At 46.1% G+C, this 20,910-nt stretch overlaps 12 protein-coding genes across 12 annotated transcripts; 7 read left to right on the forward strand and 5 right to left on the reverse strand. All coding sequences in view use genetic code 12, as the record gives it.

The window, feature by feature from the left end:
* Positions 1 to 80: 80 nt before the first annotated feature.
* Positions 81 to 866, reverse strand: LODBEIA_P43170 (uncharacterized protein; the record flags this gene model as incomplete). The annotated part of the gene is made up of 1 exon (XM_066974525.1): positions 81 to 866. The coding sequence occupies one exon, from the start codon at positions 864 to 866 to the stop codon at positions 81 to 83; it is 786 nt and encodes a 261-aa protein (XP_066831255.1).
* Positions 867 to 1,113: 247 nt separating this feature from the next.
* Positions 1,114 to 2,466, forward strand: LODBEIA_P43180 (uncharacterized protein; the record flags this gene model as incomplete). Its single annotated transcript, XM_066974526.1, has 1 exon — positions 1,114 to 2,466. One exon carries the CDS (start codon positions 1,114 to 1,116, stop codon positions 2,464 to 2,466), a length of 1,353 nt encoding a protein of 450 aa, XP_066831256.1.
* Positions 2,467 to 2,645: 179 nt separating this feature from the next.
* Positions 2,646 to 3,137, reverse strand: LODBEIA_P43190 (uncharacterized protein; the record flags this gene model as incomplete). Its single annotated transcript, XM_066974527.1, has 1 exon — positions 2,646 to 3,137. The coding sequence occupies one exon, from the start codon at positions 3,135 to 3,137 to the stop codon at positions 2,646 to 2,648; it is 492 nt and encodes a 163-aa protein (XP_066831257.1).
* A 491-nt stretch (positions 3,138 to 3,628) lies between these two features.
* Positions 3,629 to 4,930, forward strand: LODBEIA_P43200 (uncharacterized protein; the record flags this gene model as incomplete). The annotated part of the gene is made up of 1 exon (XM_066974529.1): positions 3,629 to 4,930. The coding sequence occupies one exon, from the start codon at positions 3,629 to 3,631 to the stop codon at positions 4,928 to 4,930; it is 1,302 nt and encodes a 433-aa protein (XP_066831258.1).
* Positions 4,931 to 5,807: 877 nt separating this feature from the next.
* On the forward strand, positions 5,808 to 6,827 carry LODBEIA_P43210 (uncharacterized protein; the record flags this gene model as incomplete). Its single annotated transcript, XM_066974530.1, has 1 exon — positions 5,808 to 6,827. The coding sequence occupies one exon, from the start codon at positions 5,808 to 5,810 to the stop codon at positions 6,825 to 6,827; it is 1,020 nt and encodes a 339-aa protein (XP_066831259.1).
* A 155-nt stretch (positions 6,828 to 6,982) lies between these two features.
* Positions 6,983 to 7,760, reverse strand: LODBEIA_P43220 (uncharacterized protein; the record flags this gene model as incomplete). Its single annotated transcript, XM_066974531.1, has 2 exons — positions 6,983 to 6,994; positions 7,119 to 7,760. 2 exons carry the CDS (start codon positions 7,758 to 7,760, stop codon positions 6,983 to 6,985), a joined length of 654 nt encoding a protein of 217 aa, XP_066831260.1.
* A 795-nt stretch (positions 7,761 to 8,555) lies between these two features.
* LODBEIA_P43230 (uncharacterized protein) lies at positions 8,556 to 10,289 on the forward strand (the record flags this gene model as incomplete). The annotated part of the gene is made up of 1 exon (XM_066974532.1): positions 8,556 to 10,289. The coding sequence occupies one exon, from the start codon at positions 8,556 to 8,558 to the stop codon at positions 10,287 to 10,289; it is 1,734 nt and encodes a 577-aa protein (XP_066831261.1).
* A 1,115-nt stretch (positions 10,290 to 11,404) lies between these two features.
* On the forward strand, positions 11,405 to 13,318 carry LODBEIA_P43240 (uncharacterized protein; the record flags this gene model as incomplete). The annotated part of the gene is made up of 1 exon (XM_066974533.1): positions 11,405 to 13,318. The coding sequence occupies one exon, from the start codon at positions 11,405 to 11,407 to the stop codon at positions 13,316 to 13,318; it is 1,914 nt and encodes a 637-aa protein (XP_066831262.1).
* A 665-nt stretch (positions 13,319 to 13,983) lies between these two features.
* LODBEIA_P43250 (uncharacterized protein) lies at positions 13,984 to 15,411 on the forward strand (the record flags this gene model as incomplete). The annotated part of the gene is made up of 1 exon (XM_066974534.1): positions 13,984 to 15,411. One exon carries the CDS (start codon positions 13,984 to 13,986, stop codon positions 15,409 to 15,411), a length of 1,428 nt encoding a protein of 475 aa, XP_066831263.1.
* Positions 15,412 to 15,525: 114 nt separating this feature from the next.
* Positions 15,526 to 16,620, reverse strand: LODBEIA_P43260 (uncharacterized protein; the record flags this gene model as incomplete). The annotated part of the gene is made up of 1 exon (XM_066974535.1): positions 15,526 to 16,620. The coding sequence occupies one exon, from the start codon at positions 16,618 to 16,620 to the stop codon at positions 15,526 to 15,528; it is 1,095 nt and encodes a 364-aa protein (XP_066831264.1).
* A 279-nt stretch (positions 16,621 to 16,899) lies between these two features.
* LODBEIA_P43270 (uncharacterized protein) lies at positions 16,900 to 20,130 on the reverse strand (the record flags this gene model as incomplete). The annotated part of the gene is made up of 1 exon (XM_066974536.1): positions 16,900 to 20,130. One exon carries the CDS (start codon positions 20,128 to 20,130, stop codon positions 16,900 to 16,902), a length of 3,231 nt encoding a protein of 1,076 aa, XP_066831265.1.
* Positions 20,131 to 20,488: 358 nt separating this feature from the next.
* On the forward strand, positions 20,489 to 20,878 carry LODBEIA_P43280 (uncharacterized protein; the record flags this gene model as incomplete). Its single annotated transcript, XM_066974537.1, has 2 exons — positions 20,489 to 20,560; positions 20,624 to 20,878. The coding sequence occupies 2 exons, from the start codon at positions 20,489 to 20,491 to the stop codon at positions 20,876 to 20,878; spliced, it is 327 nt and encodes a 108-aa protein (XP_066831266.1).
* Between the last annotated feature and the right edge of the window lie 32 nt (positions 20,879 to 20,910).

The following is a 20,910-nucleotide window of genomic DNA, read 5'->3' on the forward strand; positions in this document are numbered from 1 at the left end:
ACGGGGTGCTACCAAGTGTGCCCTGGATAAGGGGAGGGTTCCAATGGGCATGAGGTTGAATGAAATCATCCTGGTTGTCATCAGGTTGTTCTTTTATTTGCTACAAGGATAGACTCTTCGTCGAGGATGTCGTAGTTATACAAGACGATCAAAAGCGCAAGCAAATGGCAGCAGATTGGTGAGGGGACCAACTGGTTGCATCGCAGTTGGTAAAGCAATTGCCAAATGAAATTATCGTGATTCAGCTCGTTAAACTGGAGGACATCCGCGGTCAGCTTGTCGAGTAGGAGACTCTTTAGATCGATACTCAGTTGGTACTGAATGCAATCGCAATACCAGTTTTCCAAATCAACTCTAAATTCGTCGCAATCTTGCTCCAAATCAGAGTCCCGGGGTAGTTCGCCGGTATCTTCGTCATTACCGTCACCGCCACCGTCACCGCCAGCTTCGCGAGGCACGAATATGCCGTCTTTCCAAGTAATGCTCAATTGGGCAAATAGGGACTCGAGGGACCGCCTTTGCGCGCCGCGCCGAATCAACACCTCGGGACACTGGCCGCCGCCTCGAGGCTCGAACTGGCAAGTTGAAAGCTGGAGATCCGTCTCCAACTCCATGTTCAACGCCCAGGTCAAGGCCTCATACACCACTTGGCCAAGCAACATGGTCAACACCAACATCTTGTTTGAGTCTACCGAGACCAGCGTCATGTTCTCGTCGGCTCGGATCAAGTCAAACTCGCGCAATTTCGATTCATCCTTCTTCAAGTGTCGCCTGATAATGTTGGCAACCGTGTCCCTCTGTAGCAATCCGCGCAAGTTGGAATCTAGGATTTCAAACCTGGTCAACTCTTCATCTTGACTAGGCATTGACAGACGCGGGATTCAACTAGAGTAACATCCCTCCGCGTATATACATATATATATGTATATGTATGCTGCAGTACAGAACCCACGATGACAGTTGGAATGGGCGCTGTTATTTTTCCTCCGGCCAGGAAACAAACAAAACAAAGGAAGGGGAAAAAAAAAAGAACAGCAATAAGTTGGGGAGGTTTTGGAAAGCTCAACATGAAACTGACTGCGTAAGAGTATATACCGGCGCTGATAGTAAAGTATGGAGTGGTTATCTCAACTACCTAATGTTTTAGAAATTCAGGTACAAGATGCAATTAGAAGAGACCCTTTGAGCAAGAAGGTGTTCCAAGAGCTAGTTACATATTTCACGGACGAGGAGAATAAACGAAGGAAGCTCAGTGGTGGTGGTGCTGACCATGATGGTGCCAATGGGAAAGATGCTTCGGTTTCAGGGCTAGAAGAGCTCGAGCCGTCGTCGTCGGTGCATCCCGACTCGATAATATTTGAGATCCAGCAAATCTCCTTTTCGTCGCCGTTGAGGAAACGAATGAACTTGACGTTCCACTTGATTGAGCAAAATGGCCAGGCGATACCTATTCTTTCCATCGTGAACCCCGCGAACAACGCGCCCGAGGTTTCGTTTGTCAACCTCCAGCACGCGGTGAAGCTATGTGTCATACTACCTGTGTTGGGCAACACCACCAATCCCCAAAAAAAGTGCGTAGCCTCGCTATGTTTCTGGATGCACGATCTGTACTATCAAGACGTCAACCAATCGAAAGATCCCGTTATATGCCAGTTGAACTTGGACGCAATCAAGAAACAAATGATCAAATCGGGCAAATTGGCGGCTGATATCGAGAGCCAGTTTGATTTGGCTAGTTATAAAAACCAGGTCGTCCTTAATCCGATCCAGGCACGAATCTTGGACTATTTCAAGAGACAATTCAAGTTGTGTGGCATGAACTTGGTGAGCTATCTACCATGCGATACTGTATTGAAAAGCAACTATGTCGTCAACGAGGACACGGCAATAGCCATGACTTTGGCCAACTCGACTTTCCCCTGCATGATCATGGTTGAATGTCACAAGGGTGCCCGCGATGGCAATTTGGTGTTTTTAGAACGCAATGACTGCAACCCGGCCTATATGATTTTTGCATTTAAAAAGCCGATATTGCTTTACACAATGTCGAGTGTCGTGAGGGCTAGTTATTTGAATGTCACCAAGCATACTTTTGATATCAAGTTGGTGGTGTTGAATGAAAGAGACGAAGAAAAACTGGTTGATTTTAGTATGATTGACGTGGCGTATTTCCAATTGATTGGAGACTTTTTAACGTCGCATGGCGTTACCGATGATTCGTTTAATGAGGCTAATAAGGAGAAAGTGGATGTCAAGAGTAATGGTGGCGGTGCAGGTGGTGAACCTGTTACGATAATTGATGATGATGACGTTGATGACGACGACGATGAAGAGGATGACGATTTCGAAGCTGGGGGTCCCGAAGAAGGCAGCGATGTTGCTGAAGAGTATGATAGTGCCGCAGAAAGCGAGCCGGGGCCCCCAGAAGATGGAGATGACGTCTTTACAAAAGCCCAAGAAGATTAATAACTCACAAGTTGGAAGGGGGCACGGTTTGCCCTCCTCACACTCGATGTCTCTGTAAATTCTTATGTATTTTAACTCAACTCATGATGAAAAAAAAAAAAAGAAAAAGACAAAAAAAAGACCAATCATGAACTTCCTCTTTCCCCGGATCCATATATATATAAAAAGGAAGTGTTTCTTTACTTGTAGGGTTGACTGTATTTTTCAAACAATTTGAAGAATCTGCCTCTGTCCCTCGCAGTAAAGATGCGATCTTCTTGATCATCAACACTGAGCAAACGCTCCTTCTTTTCTCGTTGCTCGCGCAACAGCACCAATCTTCTCTGCAACAACTCCTGGTTTCTCGTCATCAGCGGGTCGTAAATGAAGTAGTAGAAACTAGCCGTCAAACTCATCATGACACCGTAACCCGTCACTTTCTGTGTGAGTTTCGCTGGCGATCCACCGAGGGCCGTTTGGAACACCCTCATGGCTGCGCCTAATGCTAAACTTCCAAGGAATCCACTTGCTGTAGGCATCGTATCTGTGATGTTATTGAGTCTAGCTTTGTCTGACCAAAAGTAGTGAGCCAATTGGTCTTGTTCTGGTTCTGGTTTCGGTTTGCTTGGTCTTGGTCTGTAGGTGTATATGAGTTGGTTTTTTTTTTTTTTGCTTTCTCTGCGATCTTTCATTGGAGAGAAAGAAGCGTGAGACAGTGGGACATTAGCCATAGTAAGCAAACACACTCGCCAGATCCGCTCCTTTGAAACCCCAAAGATTTGACGCGAGAGACGTTAGGAGATATGGTATAGGGCTGTATCTTAACAAGAGGTTTTATCAGTAATACAGGGAGAGAGGATCGGGTTCTACTATCCGCTGTTCAGTCGTAATCAACAAGCGGAAACCGGGGGCTTCTTCTTCCCGCTCCGGCCTGGAAAGGGAGAAAAATTCCGCGCATCTTTCCCCAGGGCAAAATTTGGCGATAAAACTCCCTTTTGCAGCAGACGATGGCAGTTTGGGATCCACAGTTACGTGCTAGTGTATATATATATAAATCTGCTGCATCCGAGTAAGTGGCGATCCTCAAGGTTGGAAGGTAGGTGCTAGTCAAGTCTCAAAAGCTTTAGTTCTGAGGAAATTAAAAAAAAAGGTTAGCATTCAAAATCTTATATAGGTATTGCCAATGACGATTAATTTCTTCAAGGGACACCCGACAAGGGAGTTGCTTCCAGCACAGGAGATACAAGACTCCTACCGCAAGGTTCTAGTCGAGACCGACTATTTATCCTACGATTCGGACGTGAATAATCAGCATCCCTTGGCGTACGGCACCGACCCGGGCAATCTGGACGTGCGTGCCACGATTGCATCGTGGGTCAACAAGAAATACCACACAGATACAACTCGTGCGGATTTGATCAACTTGACGGCCGGTGCCTCGTATGGGATGGCGAACTTGCTCACGTCCGTCACTTCGCCCGGTATTACGCAGCGGGCATTTGTCGTCACGCCCACGTATTTCTTGATAAATAATGCATTCGTCGACGTGGGGCTCGGCGATTGCATGACGGCCATCAATGAGACTGCCGGAGAAGAATACGAAATCGACTTGGCCTATTTGGAACAACAGTTGCTTAAATACTCTGCAGGTTTAGATGCAGTCAACAGCGAGACGGGGATCATCAAGACAGACCCCAGGGGAGAGCGCAAGTACTACCGGTTTGTGATGTATCTAGTGCCTACTTTTTCCAACCCCGGTGGAGTTACATACTCGCTCAAGACAAGGTTAAAATTGCTCGAGCTTGCTAGACAGTACGATTTGTTGATCATGAGCGACGACGTTTACGAGTATTTGGATTATTCCAACGTTGCAGCCGCGCCGATTGCCAAGATCAACCAGTTGGACCAAGAAACTGTGCTGAACAAATACGGCAACTCGATTTCCAATGCAACTTTTTCCAAGATCATTGCCCCCGGGTTGAGATGCGGCTGGCAAGAGTCGCCCACGCCGCACTTGGTGCACCAGTTGGGCGTTACCGGTGCTAATAAATCGGGAGGCACGCCCGCGCAATTGGCAAGCTTGGTGGTGGCCGACATGATCAAGACTGGTACTTTGGACCGCATAATTCACGATTTCATCACCAAATATAAAGAGAGAGCCGAGGTGATCCACCAGGCCATCAAGGAGTATTTACCAGCGGGGACCAAGGTCCATGGGGGCGATGGTGGCTACTTCCTTTGGATTGAGTTGCCCCCGGATGTGGACAATCAAAAAGTCATTGATGCGTTGGCGGCCCAGGGGGTGGTTTTAGCTGGTGGACAGCATTTTGAAGTTTACGGCGATGAAAGAGGCTGGGGACGGCATTGCGTGAGAGTTTGTATTAGCTATTTAACTTCGCTGGAGATCAGACAAGGCATCCAGCTTTGGGGTGAGACTATTAGAAAAACAGACAAAGTTAGTAAGACCGCTGTTAATGGACATTAGACTTTTTTTTTTTATTTGTATGTGTAAAAATTTCCCTCGCTAAAAAAAAAAAAAAAATCAGCGTAGATCTTGGTGTATGTTGTTTGGTTTAATCTCATGTGTTATCGACTATAGGCGAAAACGTTATCATCATGTTCTAGTGAGGGAAACTTTCATAATCTTGAAAAGAATAAAAAAATAGTACTTAGTGGTTAAAACATACGTATTTGGCTGGGTCACTTGAGAGAAAGAAACAAGGACAAGATGTTGATGAGGATGGCAAATTTCAGAGGTCGAAAAATTTTGAGGTTTCTAGCAAAAATGGTGAATGTGGGAATGGGGTGCTACCATGTGTGCCATCGATCCAAAACCTTTTCAATCATAATCTGGACCTCACACCACGAGCATCAACGTCTGTTTGGAAGCCTCAAATCTGTCTTGAATAGCCACTAGCAATGGCTTTTGCTATAGCTTACTGTAAAAAAAAAAGAAGAATAGTCGTTGGGTTTTTGCAACCCAAAATGAGGCTTGTTCTCAAGCCCTCAAGCGGAAGTGGGCCGTACTGAGCCAAAAAAAAAACCGCTTACTTCACTCCCCAGGGGGGGTAATCCAGAACAAGCAAAGAAGGTATAATATGCTTTTTCTATTTTAAAGTAAAATGATACCAAACCGGAGGATGTATTCTTCCCATTTGCCAATTGTAACCCGCTCTGTCTTTCTACTATCTGTCTTTCTGAGAGTTTGTAGGTACCAAAAGTAACAAAAAAAAAAAAGAACTTCGTTTGGGGCCTTTTAAATTTAATTTTTTTGCAGTCAAAAGCTCACCAAATACCATAAAAAAGGAAAACTCCTTCAACTCCTACACACACACAGAAGGAAGAGATTTTCACCAAATGAAATGTTTCGCGATTGGTCATTGAGCTTTAGGACGATCCAACTATCGGGGCTAACAACAATTTCATACGCGGTCGACGTCGTCATCTATTTAACAATGTTGATTTTATCAGCCACCTTGGGGCGAATAGTCCCCCCGCGGTACCAAGAGTTTCTGATCTATGACATTTCCATCCGGTACACCTACTTCCCCAACGTCACCGTCCCCGTGTGGCTCCTCGCCATCATAGCAGGCGGAATCCCATTTTTGCAGTTCGGGGCATTTGCCATCTTCACTCGTGCCTCGTTGCGGCGCCGGTTCTGGGATTTCTTCGCTGGCAATCTTTGCTTATTGGGTGCGCTAGCGACCCAGTTGTGGGCGGTAGTGTTGCTCAAGAACATAACGGGTCTACCGCGGCCCGACATGATGGATCGATGCCAGCCGATTTTCCAGGAGTTGGACATTACCCAGCTATCTACGGTAGAGATATGTCTACAACCGGATTGGAATTTGGTTATGGAGGGGTTCCGCGCGTTTCCTAGTGGGCACGCGAGCACCGTTTTCTGCGGCATGGTGATCACCTCGTTGAATTTCGCGGCCCATTTGCAGACTTTTGACCAGAGGAATAATTCATTCAAGGTGTTTTTGACTATATCGCCTACATTGATAGCGGCCTTTGTAGCGGGCACGAGAGTCAGCGATAACCGGCACTATTTAAGAGATGTGGTATTTGGTTCAATGTTGGGGGCCTTTGTGGGCTTTGCTTATTACCATCAGTATTACCCCAGTGTTTTCAACTTGCGGAATCGCGGCAGAGCGTTCCCGCCCAGAAGATTTGGAATCAATCGGTTCTTGAGGAACGTGGGTGGGTTCTGGACTTTTAGCGAGGGGGAGCAGATTAACGACTTAAATTTGGTGGAGGAAAGAAGTTTAAACAATGACGATGTTGAAAAACGGCTAGCTTTGAATTCCAACGGTGAAGCTTGGCGGGTGCGGGATATGCAGGATAACATCCACTATGTCAATAACGTGTTGTCATCATAGTATTTTGCGAGCTCGTCTTCTTGCTTGTTTGAGCTTTGTTGTAGTTCCATCTACTTCTTCATTGAATTTATCCAATAGATAGTTTTGTTCTTCAACTTCGGCATTGATGGTTTCACCAATCTGCCGTTGTCGTGCGATTAAAGTGCGTAGTTGCTCTAGTTCTTGGTCTTGGTTTTTGTGGATTTGTAATTGATGTTGGAGTAGTTCCTGATTGGTTAAAGGTAGAGTATCTTCTGTCTCCTTCACTTGTTTGGGTTTACCCCCATCACCACCTCCTCCTCCCCCGAAAACACGTCTGTTACCACCCTTGGAGTCTTGCCACGGCGAAGGCCTTGGTCGGCTTTGTAGCTGATATAGCGTGTTTTGAAGCTGGACAACTAGTTGTAGTTTCTTGACTTTTTCATCGTTGTCCTGGCCTGCTTCAGCCGATTTCTGCAAGTCATCAATTTGCGGCTCATAGTCATTTCGTACTCGTTCTCGTAATCTCACGGTGTTGACATTCACCTCTGCGTCCAATACTTTCAGCTCCTGATTCAACTCGTTTTTGACTTTTCTATACATCTCGTGCCAGTTTTCATCTCTAATCTCGGGCTTTTGCTGGAATTTGAAATTCTTGGGCAATTGCAAGAAACTGAGCACTTCCGGTTCATTTCTCAACGAGCTGTCCAGTATAAGGCTGTTTAAAAACCGAGCCAATCCTTTTTTTCTTTCTTCAATAACACTTCTCTTAACCAACCAAGTCAATTTTTTGGGCGGTAAAGCATAGGGGAAGTCTTTATGATTGATACCTATTTGGTGGCACAAGGTTGACACAAGGTTATCGAAATCGGAATATCTTTTCTTTATCGAGTACGAGCGCAAGGGCAACTTGATATTTATCTGATAAAATGTCGAGCCGTCTATATCTGTCTCTGTTGGAATCGTAATGGACATGCCTTGTGGTGAAAACTGAATGTGGTGTGACGGAGTCTTGTGTGTGTGTCCGTGGGCTGGTCTATGGCAATGTCAAATTCTCCTTTTCTCTTATCGTGCGCGGATTATTTCACCTCCATGTTTCATTTTCAACAAAGTTTCAAACTATATATAAAAAAAAAATTGAGCCAAACGGTCAACAACTGTTCCTTTAACAACTGCTTTGAAATGAACAAACCAGGCAAAAGGAACAGTACCTAGTCAACGCGAGAAAAAGCCATCACTGTTGAAACTTCCACCAGGTATGAGTTTGTGAGTTTTTTGAAAAAAAAAAAACACCCCTCTCAGCTTTGGAAAAGTTATCGATAACAGCAAACAACTCAACTTACAAAGCAAGATGAAAAATGTACCACATATGCATCGGATATGTACGAGGTCATGGGGTCTCAGACATGCATCTGATGCTAAAACAGGCCGCAACCTTATGGCTAAAACATGTCCAGAGCAGAAACGTGCCGCCCACATCCACATTTACATCCACAGGCTTCTTATACAATTGCAACTCTCATCTGCTAAAGGGGTGCTCAATTGCCACCCCCTAATGCTCTTTTAGTCTTTTCCCATGATTGCTGCGCAAGCCGCACAAGGGACTCTTTGGTACACATTTAAATGCCTGACCAAGGGAGGAGGAAGAGGAGGAGGAGGAGGAGAAGCAAGGAGTCCAAACCTTTTTTTTACAGCCATCTTCATATCAACTTGGGCAACGTCTGCTTTCAAAGAAGGGTCAAGAGTACTTTCTGTTAGAATTTTGAACCAATGTTTCATTACAGGTCGACAGATAACGATAACAAGAAGGAAGATCCCCCCAATATAAGCAAAGCTGCAACTGGTGGCGCAAGTGAAAATAATGGACAAAGCCACGAAGATGTGGCCTCGTCGTCGTCGTCAGCCAGGCTTCATGAAGTAAGGCCTTTGTCAATTGCCTCGGGTGAGGTGCCACGAGAGGATTTGGCAGTTGCCTCTAGTAGAGAACTCGAAGCGCAACCCTTGCTTGACCCGGACGACCCCAAAGTGTCACCTTTGAACTTGGACAGGATCAAGGCGTTGAAATTGTTTCAAACGGGATTAGTTTTTGTCAACTTGGTCTTGTTTGTTGTTTTGCTATTTAGCGAGTTTTTCGCTATACCGGGCTTCAACAACCGAGGCAAGTCATTTTTGGAATTGGATCTTGCGTTGATTGCGCTCTTTATCAGCCTCGTTAATAATTTGTTCTTCATTGTGCCTTCTTATTACGAAAGGCTTGGTGGCTACATCGTTTCCGGGTTTTTGTTGTTTGACTTGTTATTGGTGTTGATTGTGCCTGGTACAAGAGACTCGTTGGGGGTCTTGGGAGGCAGTTTGTTATTGTGGGTGTGTTTAAACTCGTTGCTCAGCTCCTTAATTGACTACTGGGTCGAAGAAGGCAAGCACTATCAAGAGATTAGACTAACGGGGAGAATCGAAAAGAGGAAAAGCGTTGCAGAACTATCCGTTATACTCGTCAAGATTGTGTTTGAACTGTTTATTTTATGGGTCATTTGGTGTGTTAGTTTAACGTTGTGGCTCGCTTGTTTTGATACACATGAAAAGCCCTGGGGTAAACTAGTGCCAGTTGATAACAACCAGTTTAGAGTGCACTTGGCCTGTTTTGGCGACGTTTACAAGAAATCAGATCAACCGATCATCTTGGTTGAAAGTGGCCAAATCACTTCGAGTGAGGTATTTCAAGAATGGATCGAGGAGTTGTACCAATTGGGGAGAGTTGAACGATACTGTATATGGGACAGACCAGGATATGCCTGGTCTGATTCTGCGCCCCCGCCAGATTCAATTGGTATTGTAAGTGAGTATCTAGGCGAAGCTTTGAGAGCAGAAAAGATTGAAGGGCCCTTTACATTGGTTGGATTTGATATTGGAGGATTATATTCGCGGTTATTCGCGAGTAGGAACAAGGGCATTGTCCAGTCTATTTTATTGGTCGACGCGTGGTCGGTTGACTTGTTGAAGAAATGGCCATTTAGCGGCAGCGGCAAGAAGAATGAGCCAACAAAAGTTTTCAAAAACTCGTTGGAAGTTATGGATAATTGGACGGGGATGAAGTTATGGCTAAAAGGGTTTATATCGCCTTTGGGGATAATCCCAGATTTGCACTGGTTCCTACACCCCATGAAATTTTCCAGCAAGAGTAGGATCTTTGGAAGGGACATGTACTACAGCTCAAAGTATATCAGAGCAAGGTGTCAAGAGCAATTGGTCTCGGGGATCTTGTCCTATAACGAAGTTCGAGAGTCGGATATAAGCGACGTACCGTTGGCGGTTATTTCGAGTGACGTTATGATTAAAAAGTCGCTCAACTGGGGCAAATGGCAGCGAGAATTGACCCAGTTGAGCACCAAGACCACGGAGTGGGTTGTTGCCGAGAATAGTAACCACTTTATCTGGCAAAGTCCCAAGGGTAGAAAGCAATTGCAGGACTTGTTGTTGAGATTGATTGGCGAGGAAAAGTATTAATGCGAACAAAATGAAAAAGAAATGAGATGAAGAAAAACCTGACAATGAGGAAAAGGAGTGGGGGGGGGGGGGGGGGCGAGAATTGACCCAGTTGAGCACCAAGACCACGGAGTGGGTTGTTGCTGAGAATAGTAACCTTATGGCAAAGTCCCAAAGGCAGAAAGCAATTGCAGGACTTGTTGTTGAGATTGATTGGCGAGGAAAAGTATTTATGCGAACAAAATGAAAAAGAAATGAAATGAGGAAAAACCTGACAATGAGGAGGAGGGGGGGGGGGAGGGCAAGCAGAGCGTTATCATTGTATAATAGGAGAATAGTTCATTTACTTCAAGGTTGATTTGGATCTCATTGAATGGATTTGCAACTCTACTTGTAGGGGGAAAAAAGACCACTTTTGCTCGTTGAAGGTCGGTCACGTGACTGAGAAGGTCATATTCCACACTCCTCAGTCACGTGACTGGAGAATAGGAGTCTGGGACATTACCATATACCGCAATCACTCAAGCACAACTTCTCTTTATACATTTGGACACGGCTCGAACTCTATCAATGAGCTGTCCCGAATCGAACCGACTCATTTCGCTTGCGTCGGGTCGCCCCCCCTTCATGTGAGTTTCAAGTTCTGGCTAATAGGACACTTGCTGGGTGCTTCAGTTGGTAGCACACCGTTTCCTTCCCTCCCGTTGGTGTGGGTGTGGTCATTTTCACCCTTTAGACAACGGTATTGACGCTGGTGGAACTACTGCTCTGATTCAACCTCGTTTTGCAACAACTTGTTCTTCTCCCACTGCCTCTCGTGTATGTTGACGGTGCATTGTTAGCAGCAGTTTGGCGGTTGGCAGATTACTGGTGGTGTCTCTCTCCTAATTTCAATTGCGTTCTCTGAGACAACAAAATAAATTAATCCACAGTCGTAAAGCCAGCACTGCAAAGGCAACAGGCCAACTTGACCACATTGGTGGATATTACGTATCTCGCACATCACTTTGGCAACCCTGGTGCAACTGAAACGACCTACAGGCAGAGGCGCTATTCCAAAAGAGAAGAGAGTTTTTGGGTTGAAATTCCGTCATTGTAAACATCTACAACCTTCAACTCGTATCATTAATTTTATAATGCCTGAGAGTGGCCCTTCATCATCAACAACAACTACAACAACTGCAGCAGCAGCACCGGCAGCGACAACCTCCGTATTGAATCACAATCGTCACCATCACCATCATAACAGAGACCACAATCACTCACAGCAACAGCAACACCACCATCATCAGCACCAGCACTCGTCTTTCCCCATTAGAATCTTATCGACTAAACCAAATAACAGTGGTGGTATTATTATTAACAACAACAACAATAACAGCGGCGGCAGCAATAATAATAATCTTAATAATAACAAGGATACCATTTTACCGTCTTCAAACTCGAGCAGCAGTTCATCGTCGCCCATAACATCATCGGATACTACTGGTCAGTTTGTACCACCAAGAAGTGATAATCATCATCAGCAACATCAGCAACAGGTGCCCGCTCTTGCCGCTGGTAACAGTACCCCAAAACAACCACCACAGGCGTTACCCTCAAGCCACTCTTCACCATCTCAGGCACCTCCAACCACAAGCAGAAGACCTTCCTTTGGATTGCATTTCTTGACTAATTTGAGCATGAGATCACAATCTGACTCCAATACTGCTAAATCGTCGTCAACGTCATCACATTTCAATCAATCACTGCAACCACCGCCACCACCACAATCAGCTAATAGATTTGCTCAACCAAGCCAACCTAACCGACTGCTACAAGCGCAACAACAAGCGCAACAACAGGCTCAGCAACACCGCCAATATATGCAGTCTTTGCAACAGCCCTTGATGTCAAATAGTCCTACTATTGGTGATCTTCACACATATATTCATGGCGACAATGGAACTGCCGCCACCAACACAGGTCAAGACGACGCTGATGCTACTGCATTTCACGATAACCAGTCCAATCAACCTCTTTCTTCAGCTATAGATTCAGATAATGTTCCACCGCGCCAAACTGCAAGAGCCGCCGCGTCTGCGCATATCTTGGAAGATATCCATGGAGACGAGCCAAATGTGGTTGTAATCGAGTCCGATAGTGAAATGGCATCTCCTGCAAACCAACAACAACTGCAAGAGCCAGCATCATCAACAACAACAACAAAAGCTGCTCCTCCAGTTGCTACAGCATCTGCTTCTGCTGAAGATGAATTTTCAAATGGCATGGACAAAGATGGCCGTTTCTCAGTTAGACTAACTCCATTGATTGACCATTCGTCTGCATCATCCGGCTTGTATTTCTCACCAATTATTCGCAAAATCAAACCAAAGAACACCTTGAGTATAGGAAGATACACGGAAAAGAATAAAGCTGCAGCTCATGCGGCTCAGGGCTCATCAGCACCAATTGTCTTCAAATCCAAGGTTGTTTCAAGAACGCATGCATTATTAGATTGCAATGAAGACGGCCAATGGTTTCTCAAAGACTGTAAAAGCTCGTCGGGAACGTTTCTTAACCACATTCGGTTATCGCCTGCATCGCAAGAGTCAACTTTAATGCCCATAATCGATGGCGATATCATCCAACTAGGTATGGACTATCGCGGCGGCACCGAAGAAGTTTACAGATGCGTCAAGATGAGGTGTGAATTCAACAAGAGCTGGCAGAGAAAAGTAAACCAATTCAATTTGGAGATTCACCGGAAATTCAAAAACTTGCATTTGGGAGGAAACGCCACTGGGGAAACTGACGGTTCAAATGGCGGCGCAATTGACGCAAATGGAAGCTTGGGTGCAATCAGTGCCACTGATAGCAACATCAGCAGCGAGTGCGCCATTTGCTTGATGAAAGTTGAGCCTTGTCAAGCATTGTTTATCAGTCCTTGTTCCCATTCATGGCATTATAAGTGCATCAGACCTATTATTATAAAGAGCTATCCGCAATTTTACTGTCCCAACTGTCGAACCATGTGTGATTTGGAAACTGATCTCGAAGATGATGATTAATGGTTGAAGTAAAAGTGTCAGAGCAAACACACGTAGCATGGGTGAAAATTAACAACGACAAAAGGGCAATCTCAGTGGAGGAGATGAAGGTGGTTAGAACTGGCTCGAGGAGCAGAGGTATGAGGGGTGAAAGGGCCAAGGAGGAGAAGATTTATTCGCTAATTATCGGCATATATAGAGAGATTTACATATCCAGGTGTCTATGTGAATGCTTCAAATTTTTCGCTGTTACCAAGACCTCCCCCAAAGTTTGAACTCTGAAGAGATGATCAACGGTTGAGCCCGTTCAGTGGTGCTCGTTGTTAATAGTTTAGAAGCAAGCGGTTTCGCCATGTGTTGTGAAGTCAACCTAAACCTAAGCCTAAACCTAAGCCTAAGCCTAAACCGAAGCCTACACCTACACAACGTCTTTTAAAAAGTTTCAATGTAAATAATAAACTGTTCCTAAGTAGCCTCGCATGAAGCAGCAGCATTTCAGAGTATTCATCGAATCTCTCTAACGATTGGGACTTGGACCTCTCTCTCTCCTTTCCTTCGCCCAGTCCTCGGCTGAGATTTTGAAAAATCTCGCGAGGGTTTTTCTTCTAATTTTTCACGCCAGGCTCAATTGGCGGCACCTTTGCAAACCGACTGTGGCAAGGATTGAAGAAGGTCTATTTTGCAAAATGCACGGTTCTGTCAAGCTGAGACTCACACGAGCGTCGCTATCACTAGCGAGGAACTCAAGCACCAGCTCAAGCTCGGAAGGGACTATCAAAAACCTGGGAGCTAAAAACTCATCTATTCTACTCCGAGCGCAATTAGACATCAATGACATTATACTGCGACCTCAAATATACAAGGACTCAGTCACCAGGAGACATTTACCCTTGAACTTGATATCAGATATCGACTTTATAACTCAGAATCGCCCATTGCAAGCTTCGCACCTTGCCACGATCAATGCCTTGAAGCGAGAAAGGAAGGACATCACGGCAAACTTGAACAATACCCAGGAAAAAGATGGCGTCATGTCGAGGCTCAAGCAGATTAAGCTGGAGTTGCAGCCGTTGGAGAAACAATTGCGGGATCTACAGGAGCTCATCTACGCGAAGGCCGAAGACTTGCCCAACTTGTTGGACGAAAGTGTCCCGCGCGACTCGCAAACTGATGAAGTTGTATCCTATATCAACATGGATCCCGAGGAAGCACAAACCATAAGCCCCGCTGGAGCAAGGGACCACAGGAGCATCGGGGAAGAGCTCGGCATTCTAGATTTTGTCACCGCTTCACGCGTATCCGGCTCGTCATGGTACTACATGCTCGGCGACGGCGCGTTGCTCGAGCAAGCATTGGTGCAATATGCATTATCGCGCGCTCGCCAACGGGACTACAAGATGATCACGCCGCCTTCCGTCGTCAAATCTGAAATTGTGCAGGCGTGCGGATTCAAGCCGCAGGACCAAAACAACGAGAAACAAATATACCAAATTGAAGACGAGCCGTTGAGCTTATGCGGCACGGCCGAGATCCCCATGGGCGCATTCCACTCGTCGACCATTTTCCCTAGTGGCACCCAATTCCCCCTCAAATACGTCGGAGTGTCGCGCTCGTATCGCGCTGAAGCAGGCGCCAGCGGTAAGGACACCCGCGGCCTCTACCGCGTGCACGAGTTCACCAAAGTCGAACTATTCCACTTCACTAAACCCCGCGACGCCCAGCGCGAGCTCGACCAGATTCGCGATTTTCAAATTGACCTCGTGCGCAGCTTGGGCATCCAAGCGCGCGTGCTCAATATGTCGCTGGCGGACTTAGGCGCTCCCGCGATGAAAAAATACGATATCGAAGCTTGGATGCCTGGCCGTGGCTCGTGGGGCGAGATCACAAGTAGCTCCAACTGCGGCACGTATCAAGCGAGACGCTTGGGCACGAGGTACCATGATCACCAGGATCGAGTTGCTCATGTGGCGACTTTGAATGGCACGTGCATGGCGGTGCCGCGGGTGCTTGTTGCTTTGATTGAGCAGAATTATGACCCGGTGGCGAATGTGGTGCGCGTGCCTAGCGTGTTGTGGCCCTACATGGATGGCAAAGAGGTGATAGCTAAAAACTAAAACAACCGAAATAAACTAAAAGTAGTTGAATAAATAACGTCTTGAATATACAAGTGTACATATATATATGTGTATAAATATATGGGAGGTATGGGGGGGGAATCCCATTGTCTTTTAGTCATCGTCTGAATTGTTGGTAAAATTGGTCGGCATCGTCGCAATCCGTTTCTCCTGTTTGATATTTTGAGAATCGAGCGACTTGAGGGCGTGATGATGGAATTTTTGCAAGTTGGCGATATGGGGCAACGGCGACGCGACGCTAACTTCGTGATCCGCCACTTGAGCAGACAATTGTCGAAATTTGTCCATTAGCAGTTGATACTGCTGGAATTTCTCATTGTACTTTTCATTAAGTGAATTAAAGTTTTCCGTCAAGGAATCGTACTTGTGTTGAATCGTGTCGTAATCGTGTTGAAGATTCAAAGTCCTCTTGAGCAAAAGTTGCTCCTGCGCTTGAGTCTCTAGCAAGTTTTTAACTTCTTCCACGCAGTGTAATAGCTTTTCCTGAGTTGTCCTCGACGTGCCTGAATCCAGCTCTAATCGCTCGCGAATCTCGTCGGTTTTCCGAGTTACCCCAACTTCAAAATCACGCCGTATGTCCCGCTCCTTGTTTAGCAACACTTGCACCTGTCTCAAACTATCCAATACCTCATCCTTGTCCCTTGCGCTCATCGTCGCACCGTCCAGCAACCGACTCGACACTTCATCTTGTCGCTGAACAATCTTGGCCATCGCGGCATGAACCTCGGCTAACAACTCCGCCATCGTGCTCTTGAGCTCGCTGCTGTCCCGAGATGACTCGTCCCTTGACGAAGCAAGCTGCTCTTTCACCTCGCGTGCATAACCACTCGCCGACTTGATCTGGTCCAACGCGTCCAAGATGAGCTTCATGTCGGCCTTAGTGGCGTTGCCCTCGGTGGTGACATCCCTTGAATACTCAACCATACTCAGCAAGAGCTTATTCAAGTTTTCGTTGTTGCTCTTCAGTCGAGCAAACAATTGCTCCAAGTCGACATTCGTCTGGCTTGCCAACGTTTCAACCCTGTGGAGCTGAGTTTGAAGCAGCTGTTGCGACTCGTGAAGCGAGGACAAGTGTTTGTTGAGGTTGGCGACGTTGGCGACGTTGGTCATGTCTTTGAGCGTGTGCAGTAACGACCCCAATTTGTTCTCGTCTTGGATTGAGTGGACAAATGTGTTTTTGTCGGCCATCGCTTATGGTTTATTCTTCTCAAGCTAAAGATGGTGGAATTGTGGGATGGTGGACCGATGGATTGGTCCTAAGTTTATCTGGGAAAGCTAACGGTTGTTACTATCAGTTGGTCACTATCGGTTGTGTTTTGAAAAAAATTAACGTCAACACAACTCTGACACGCGTTTCAGATGAAAGAAAACAACCCACGACTGGTTTCAACGACTACCCCAAACAGATACGGATATAGATGTATGCATATGTATTTCTGTATTTTTCTACTTACAGTGTCAAAGGCCTCAGAAGCCAAACTTGCTTCTCAATGCTGAGCTGTAGATGGACTTTTTCTGGCTGTCCACACCCTCAGTGAAAGCTTCACTGGCGTTGTTTGCATAGTCGGTAATTGTCTCTTCAGCACTTTGCAAGCCCTCTTGTAAACTTTTCATAAACCCTTGATTGCCGAATCCGTATCCCTGAGTAGCTCTTCGCACTGGCTGTTCATAGGCATTCTCATACTTGACTTTGGCGCTGTAGCCACCGTAACTTGCCTGTGGATTGGCTTCGGGGCTGACGTCATGAGCCAACTTGGATTCCTCCGTCTTTGGCGGTTTCCTATTTAGTCCCGCAATCAACTGAGCCAAGTCGTCGACACTCACATACCTGATTTGTCCCTTTGCCCACTGCAATGCACTTGCCTGAGGTCTAGGTGGGATGACCAATGCTGGGTTGAACAAGGTATCAGTGCCGGCATCTCCCTTCAGCCTCAGCTTCTCATGAGCTGACATGTATACCGATTCCGTCGAGGATAATCTAAGGAACATGTCGCCCGAGGGAAGGAGATCCGAGTCACCAGCGGTTCCCGACGCCAACGATCTTTCAAGCTTCAGGTATGCTTCTTTGGGTAGCTTGACATTGGCAATATCTTGCAATGTTGGTAGTGATATAAGTTTAATGAATCCGGTTTTGACCAACACGGCTAGCACCACTCCAGCGTCGCGATATTGCACAACCGCTGCTTTCAAACAGGTATCATCAATGACCTTGTGTGCCAACTTTGTTTTCGGCGATTTGATAACACGAACGTCCCTATCTGAAACGGTAATCACTAACCCAGAAATGGCGATCCCTGTGGCTAATTTATTAAACATTTCTTGGCTTGCAACAGCAGATGCTCCGCGCTCTGCTTCAATGGGTATCAACTGCAGCAATTTCGAGGTCTCGACATTTCCCCCGTCGGAGCTTCTGTGATTGAGATTCGTGGTCTTGTCGGCAAACGCCACTTGAAAACCGCCATTGCCCATGGGCGTTATCTTGTAATATAAAAGACTGCCTCCGCAGTTTGTTCCCGCAAGCAATAACAACGATGAATAGCCATCGGCGCCATATTCCATTATCGAAAACTCCAAGGTTGTAATATAGCAGTTTCCAGAAACGGAAACCAAATTCTCCTTGACGTTGGCCAAGTTGAAGATTACCGCGGGTCCTCGTGCGATATCGCAGACGACAAGACGGCCGGATTTGTACGCCACTGCGGCAAAGCCAGCATCGCTCATTTTCAAAACCGAGATTGGCTCCGATGGATCCAACCGTAGTAGACTAACGGGGGAAAATGTTGCCGGCAGCGACGCAGTGCCGGCGATCCTACCACTAATGTCCAAGATCAGTGCCGATCCATTAGTATGCTGCATGGGACAAGAGCTGTAATCCCGTTGTGCAAAGCTGCCAACGCCAGCACCAGCGCCGACGCCAGTGCCTTTAAATTTACCAAATTTGCAAATCGCCACTTCTCCCGAGGCCAAGCCGACTAACAACTGCCGGTTTTGAAACGAGCACGAAACTTGCAATACCCTCAAGTTCCGTGGATTATCGTAATCATACAATGTCTCTTTCAATCCAACTTGAACTATACCTTCTGATCCCAGCTGTTCACCTTTAGTCACATCCAAAAACCGGACCAACCCATTCTCGTGACCGGTAACCATAATGTTGCGCGCGGTGTCATTAAAACCTATAGGTTTGGTGATTTTACTCAAGGAAACAGGTGCACCGCCTTGCAACAATGGTTCAAGTTTCGATGTAGTTCCAGAGGAGACCCTGCTTGACATGATGCTATACCAGTCAAGTCTAACCACGTGCTCCACGTTGAAATAGGTCATTGGAGGATGAATAAGGGAGATTGAGGTTGGCAATATAGTCAAGCCCAAATCCGAGCTGCCTTGCCCACCGGCATTTTCCGAAAAATGGATGAAATAGATTCTGCCTAGATTGGACACTAGCAACAAATACGAGGGGTTGTGGCCACAATGGAAATAGGGAGAGCCGTTTTCCGTGATGGGGTGGATCTGTTGAATCACTTCCAAAACATCTTCGTCGTTCAAGTAAAACTGGATTGGGATCTTTCTCTGGCCATTTTGAGGATTTGCATAGAATTTCCCCTGAGTTTCATGTGAAGTTAACGAGTACTTTAAAGTGTAGCCAAAGTCAATGACATGGAGTACATTTGTCGCCCTGGGGGCAGGATCGCCTCCACTAATCACCAATTTTGTATTTTCAGGGTCTTCACCACACACCCATTTCACAGCTTCAATCGGGTTGTGAAACTCGGGAATCTCCAAGGGCAACCCTTCCTTGTGGATCAGGGTCTCAGAAACTGTTCTCGCCTCTAACAACACTGCGCCTTCAATGTCCCAAAACACGATGGAGTTGTCATTGTGGATGGTCACGGCATGTAGCCCGTTTGGGTGGAAATGGGCCTCGGTGACAAACGGTCTAACCGTTTTCAGACTACCAAATATTTTCCTCTTGCCACCATTGACAATGTGGGATGTGTATTCAAATGCTCTGCTCTGTTTTGTTAGCTCGTACACCAAGACACTTTTGATCTCTGCGGAAACCAAGGAATAAACCACGGCACATTGATTGTAAGCGATTAGCAATGTGCCAATATCTCTCGGATGCCATTCGATAGAAACGACAGGCGACATTTTCTCCTTTGGCATCACTTTTTTCTGCAAGTTGTCGATCCTAAACGGGGTCAAGTTCATTCTGTCAATGTCGTAAAATAGAACTGTTCCGTTTGATAATCCGAGAATCAACCAGTCCAAAGCTGGATCCGCTTCCATAGCAGTAACAGTACCAGGGAACAGCGTCTTTCCCAAGATCGTCTTTGAGTAAAGTGAAAGTATGGTGCATCCCGACCCGGGCGAGCCACATAGCAAGTAGACTCCCTTGACAAAGTGCAAAAAAGTAATCGGGTGCTTGAGATTAAACTCAAACACAACTTCAACGTTGACCTGTCCGTAGACCCGAACGTCATTGTTCTTGGTCGAGACTGCCAAAAGCGACTGTGTGGGGTCATAGGCAACAGCAACGATGGAATCCTTGGGAATGCCGATTTGATTGACGACTGAGATGTCAATGGTCTTTGCATTGATTTCCTGAGGCGACAAGGATTTGGTCCCATGGCTCTTTAATGAGTTTGAGAGCGAGTTTAAGGACAAGGGAGCTTTCCTCGATTTGAATATCGCCATTGGATCTAAAACGTGCGGTCTTCTAGCAAACGTGTTTGTAGTTGAATCGATACAGTATTTGCTTGTTCGTCCTGGCTCTGGCGTCCGCGCGGCGTCCGTTGCGTGTACCCACTAAATAATGGCTGCCAGATTTATACACAACTCCTAACAGCTCTTAGCTTCTTGCCTGGCGTGTTAACAACCTTTGGGTGGGCAGTATGTGATACCTCCCACAAGAGACCTCCCTCCTGGATCGGCGGTTAATCAAAAAGTAAGTTGAGGGTCGTGGTTGGAAAACGCACACTTGGTAGCGTGCGGCGTTTGCCTCACGAGAGCAGAATCCCCCTCCCAAGACACGTCAGTGTGTTTCTTTCATGGCATGAACCACAGTCAACTTTCTCCTGATACTTCGTCAACTTTGTATATACACCTTTGTGGAAAAGACACCATGGTATGTAATGTTCAGGCCGGAATTGGAAAATAAGCATGCACGGGACTAACCGGTTTTTTATAGGCGCTTGATAAACTAATTGGTCTCCAGATGCTTGCCGTGGCTACGTTTGTATTCGTCTACTATTCGACTTGGGTCTTTGTCTTGCCGTTTGTCGATGAAGACTCCGCTGTGAATAAGTTTTTTTTACCAAGAGATTACGCTATAAAGTTGCCATTGTTGCTATTGCTAATTGGTGGGCTTGGTGTTGGCACGTTTGTTGGAAGAGTGTTGATCAAGAATCTGCAGAAACAAAAGAGTAAGAAGAAAACGCAGTGAGTAATGATATGAACCAAGGGAAGTAAAACGGG

The sequence above is a fragment of the Lodderomyces beijingensis genome (genome assembly GCF_963989305.1).
Source record: "Lodderomyces beijingensis strain CBS 14171 genome assembly, chromosome: 5".
In the NCBI taxonomy this organism is placed as follows: Eukaryota; Fungi; Ascomycota; class Pichiomycetes; order Serinales; family Debaryomycetaceae; genus Lodderomyces; species Lodderomyces beijingensis.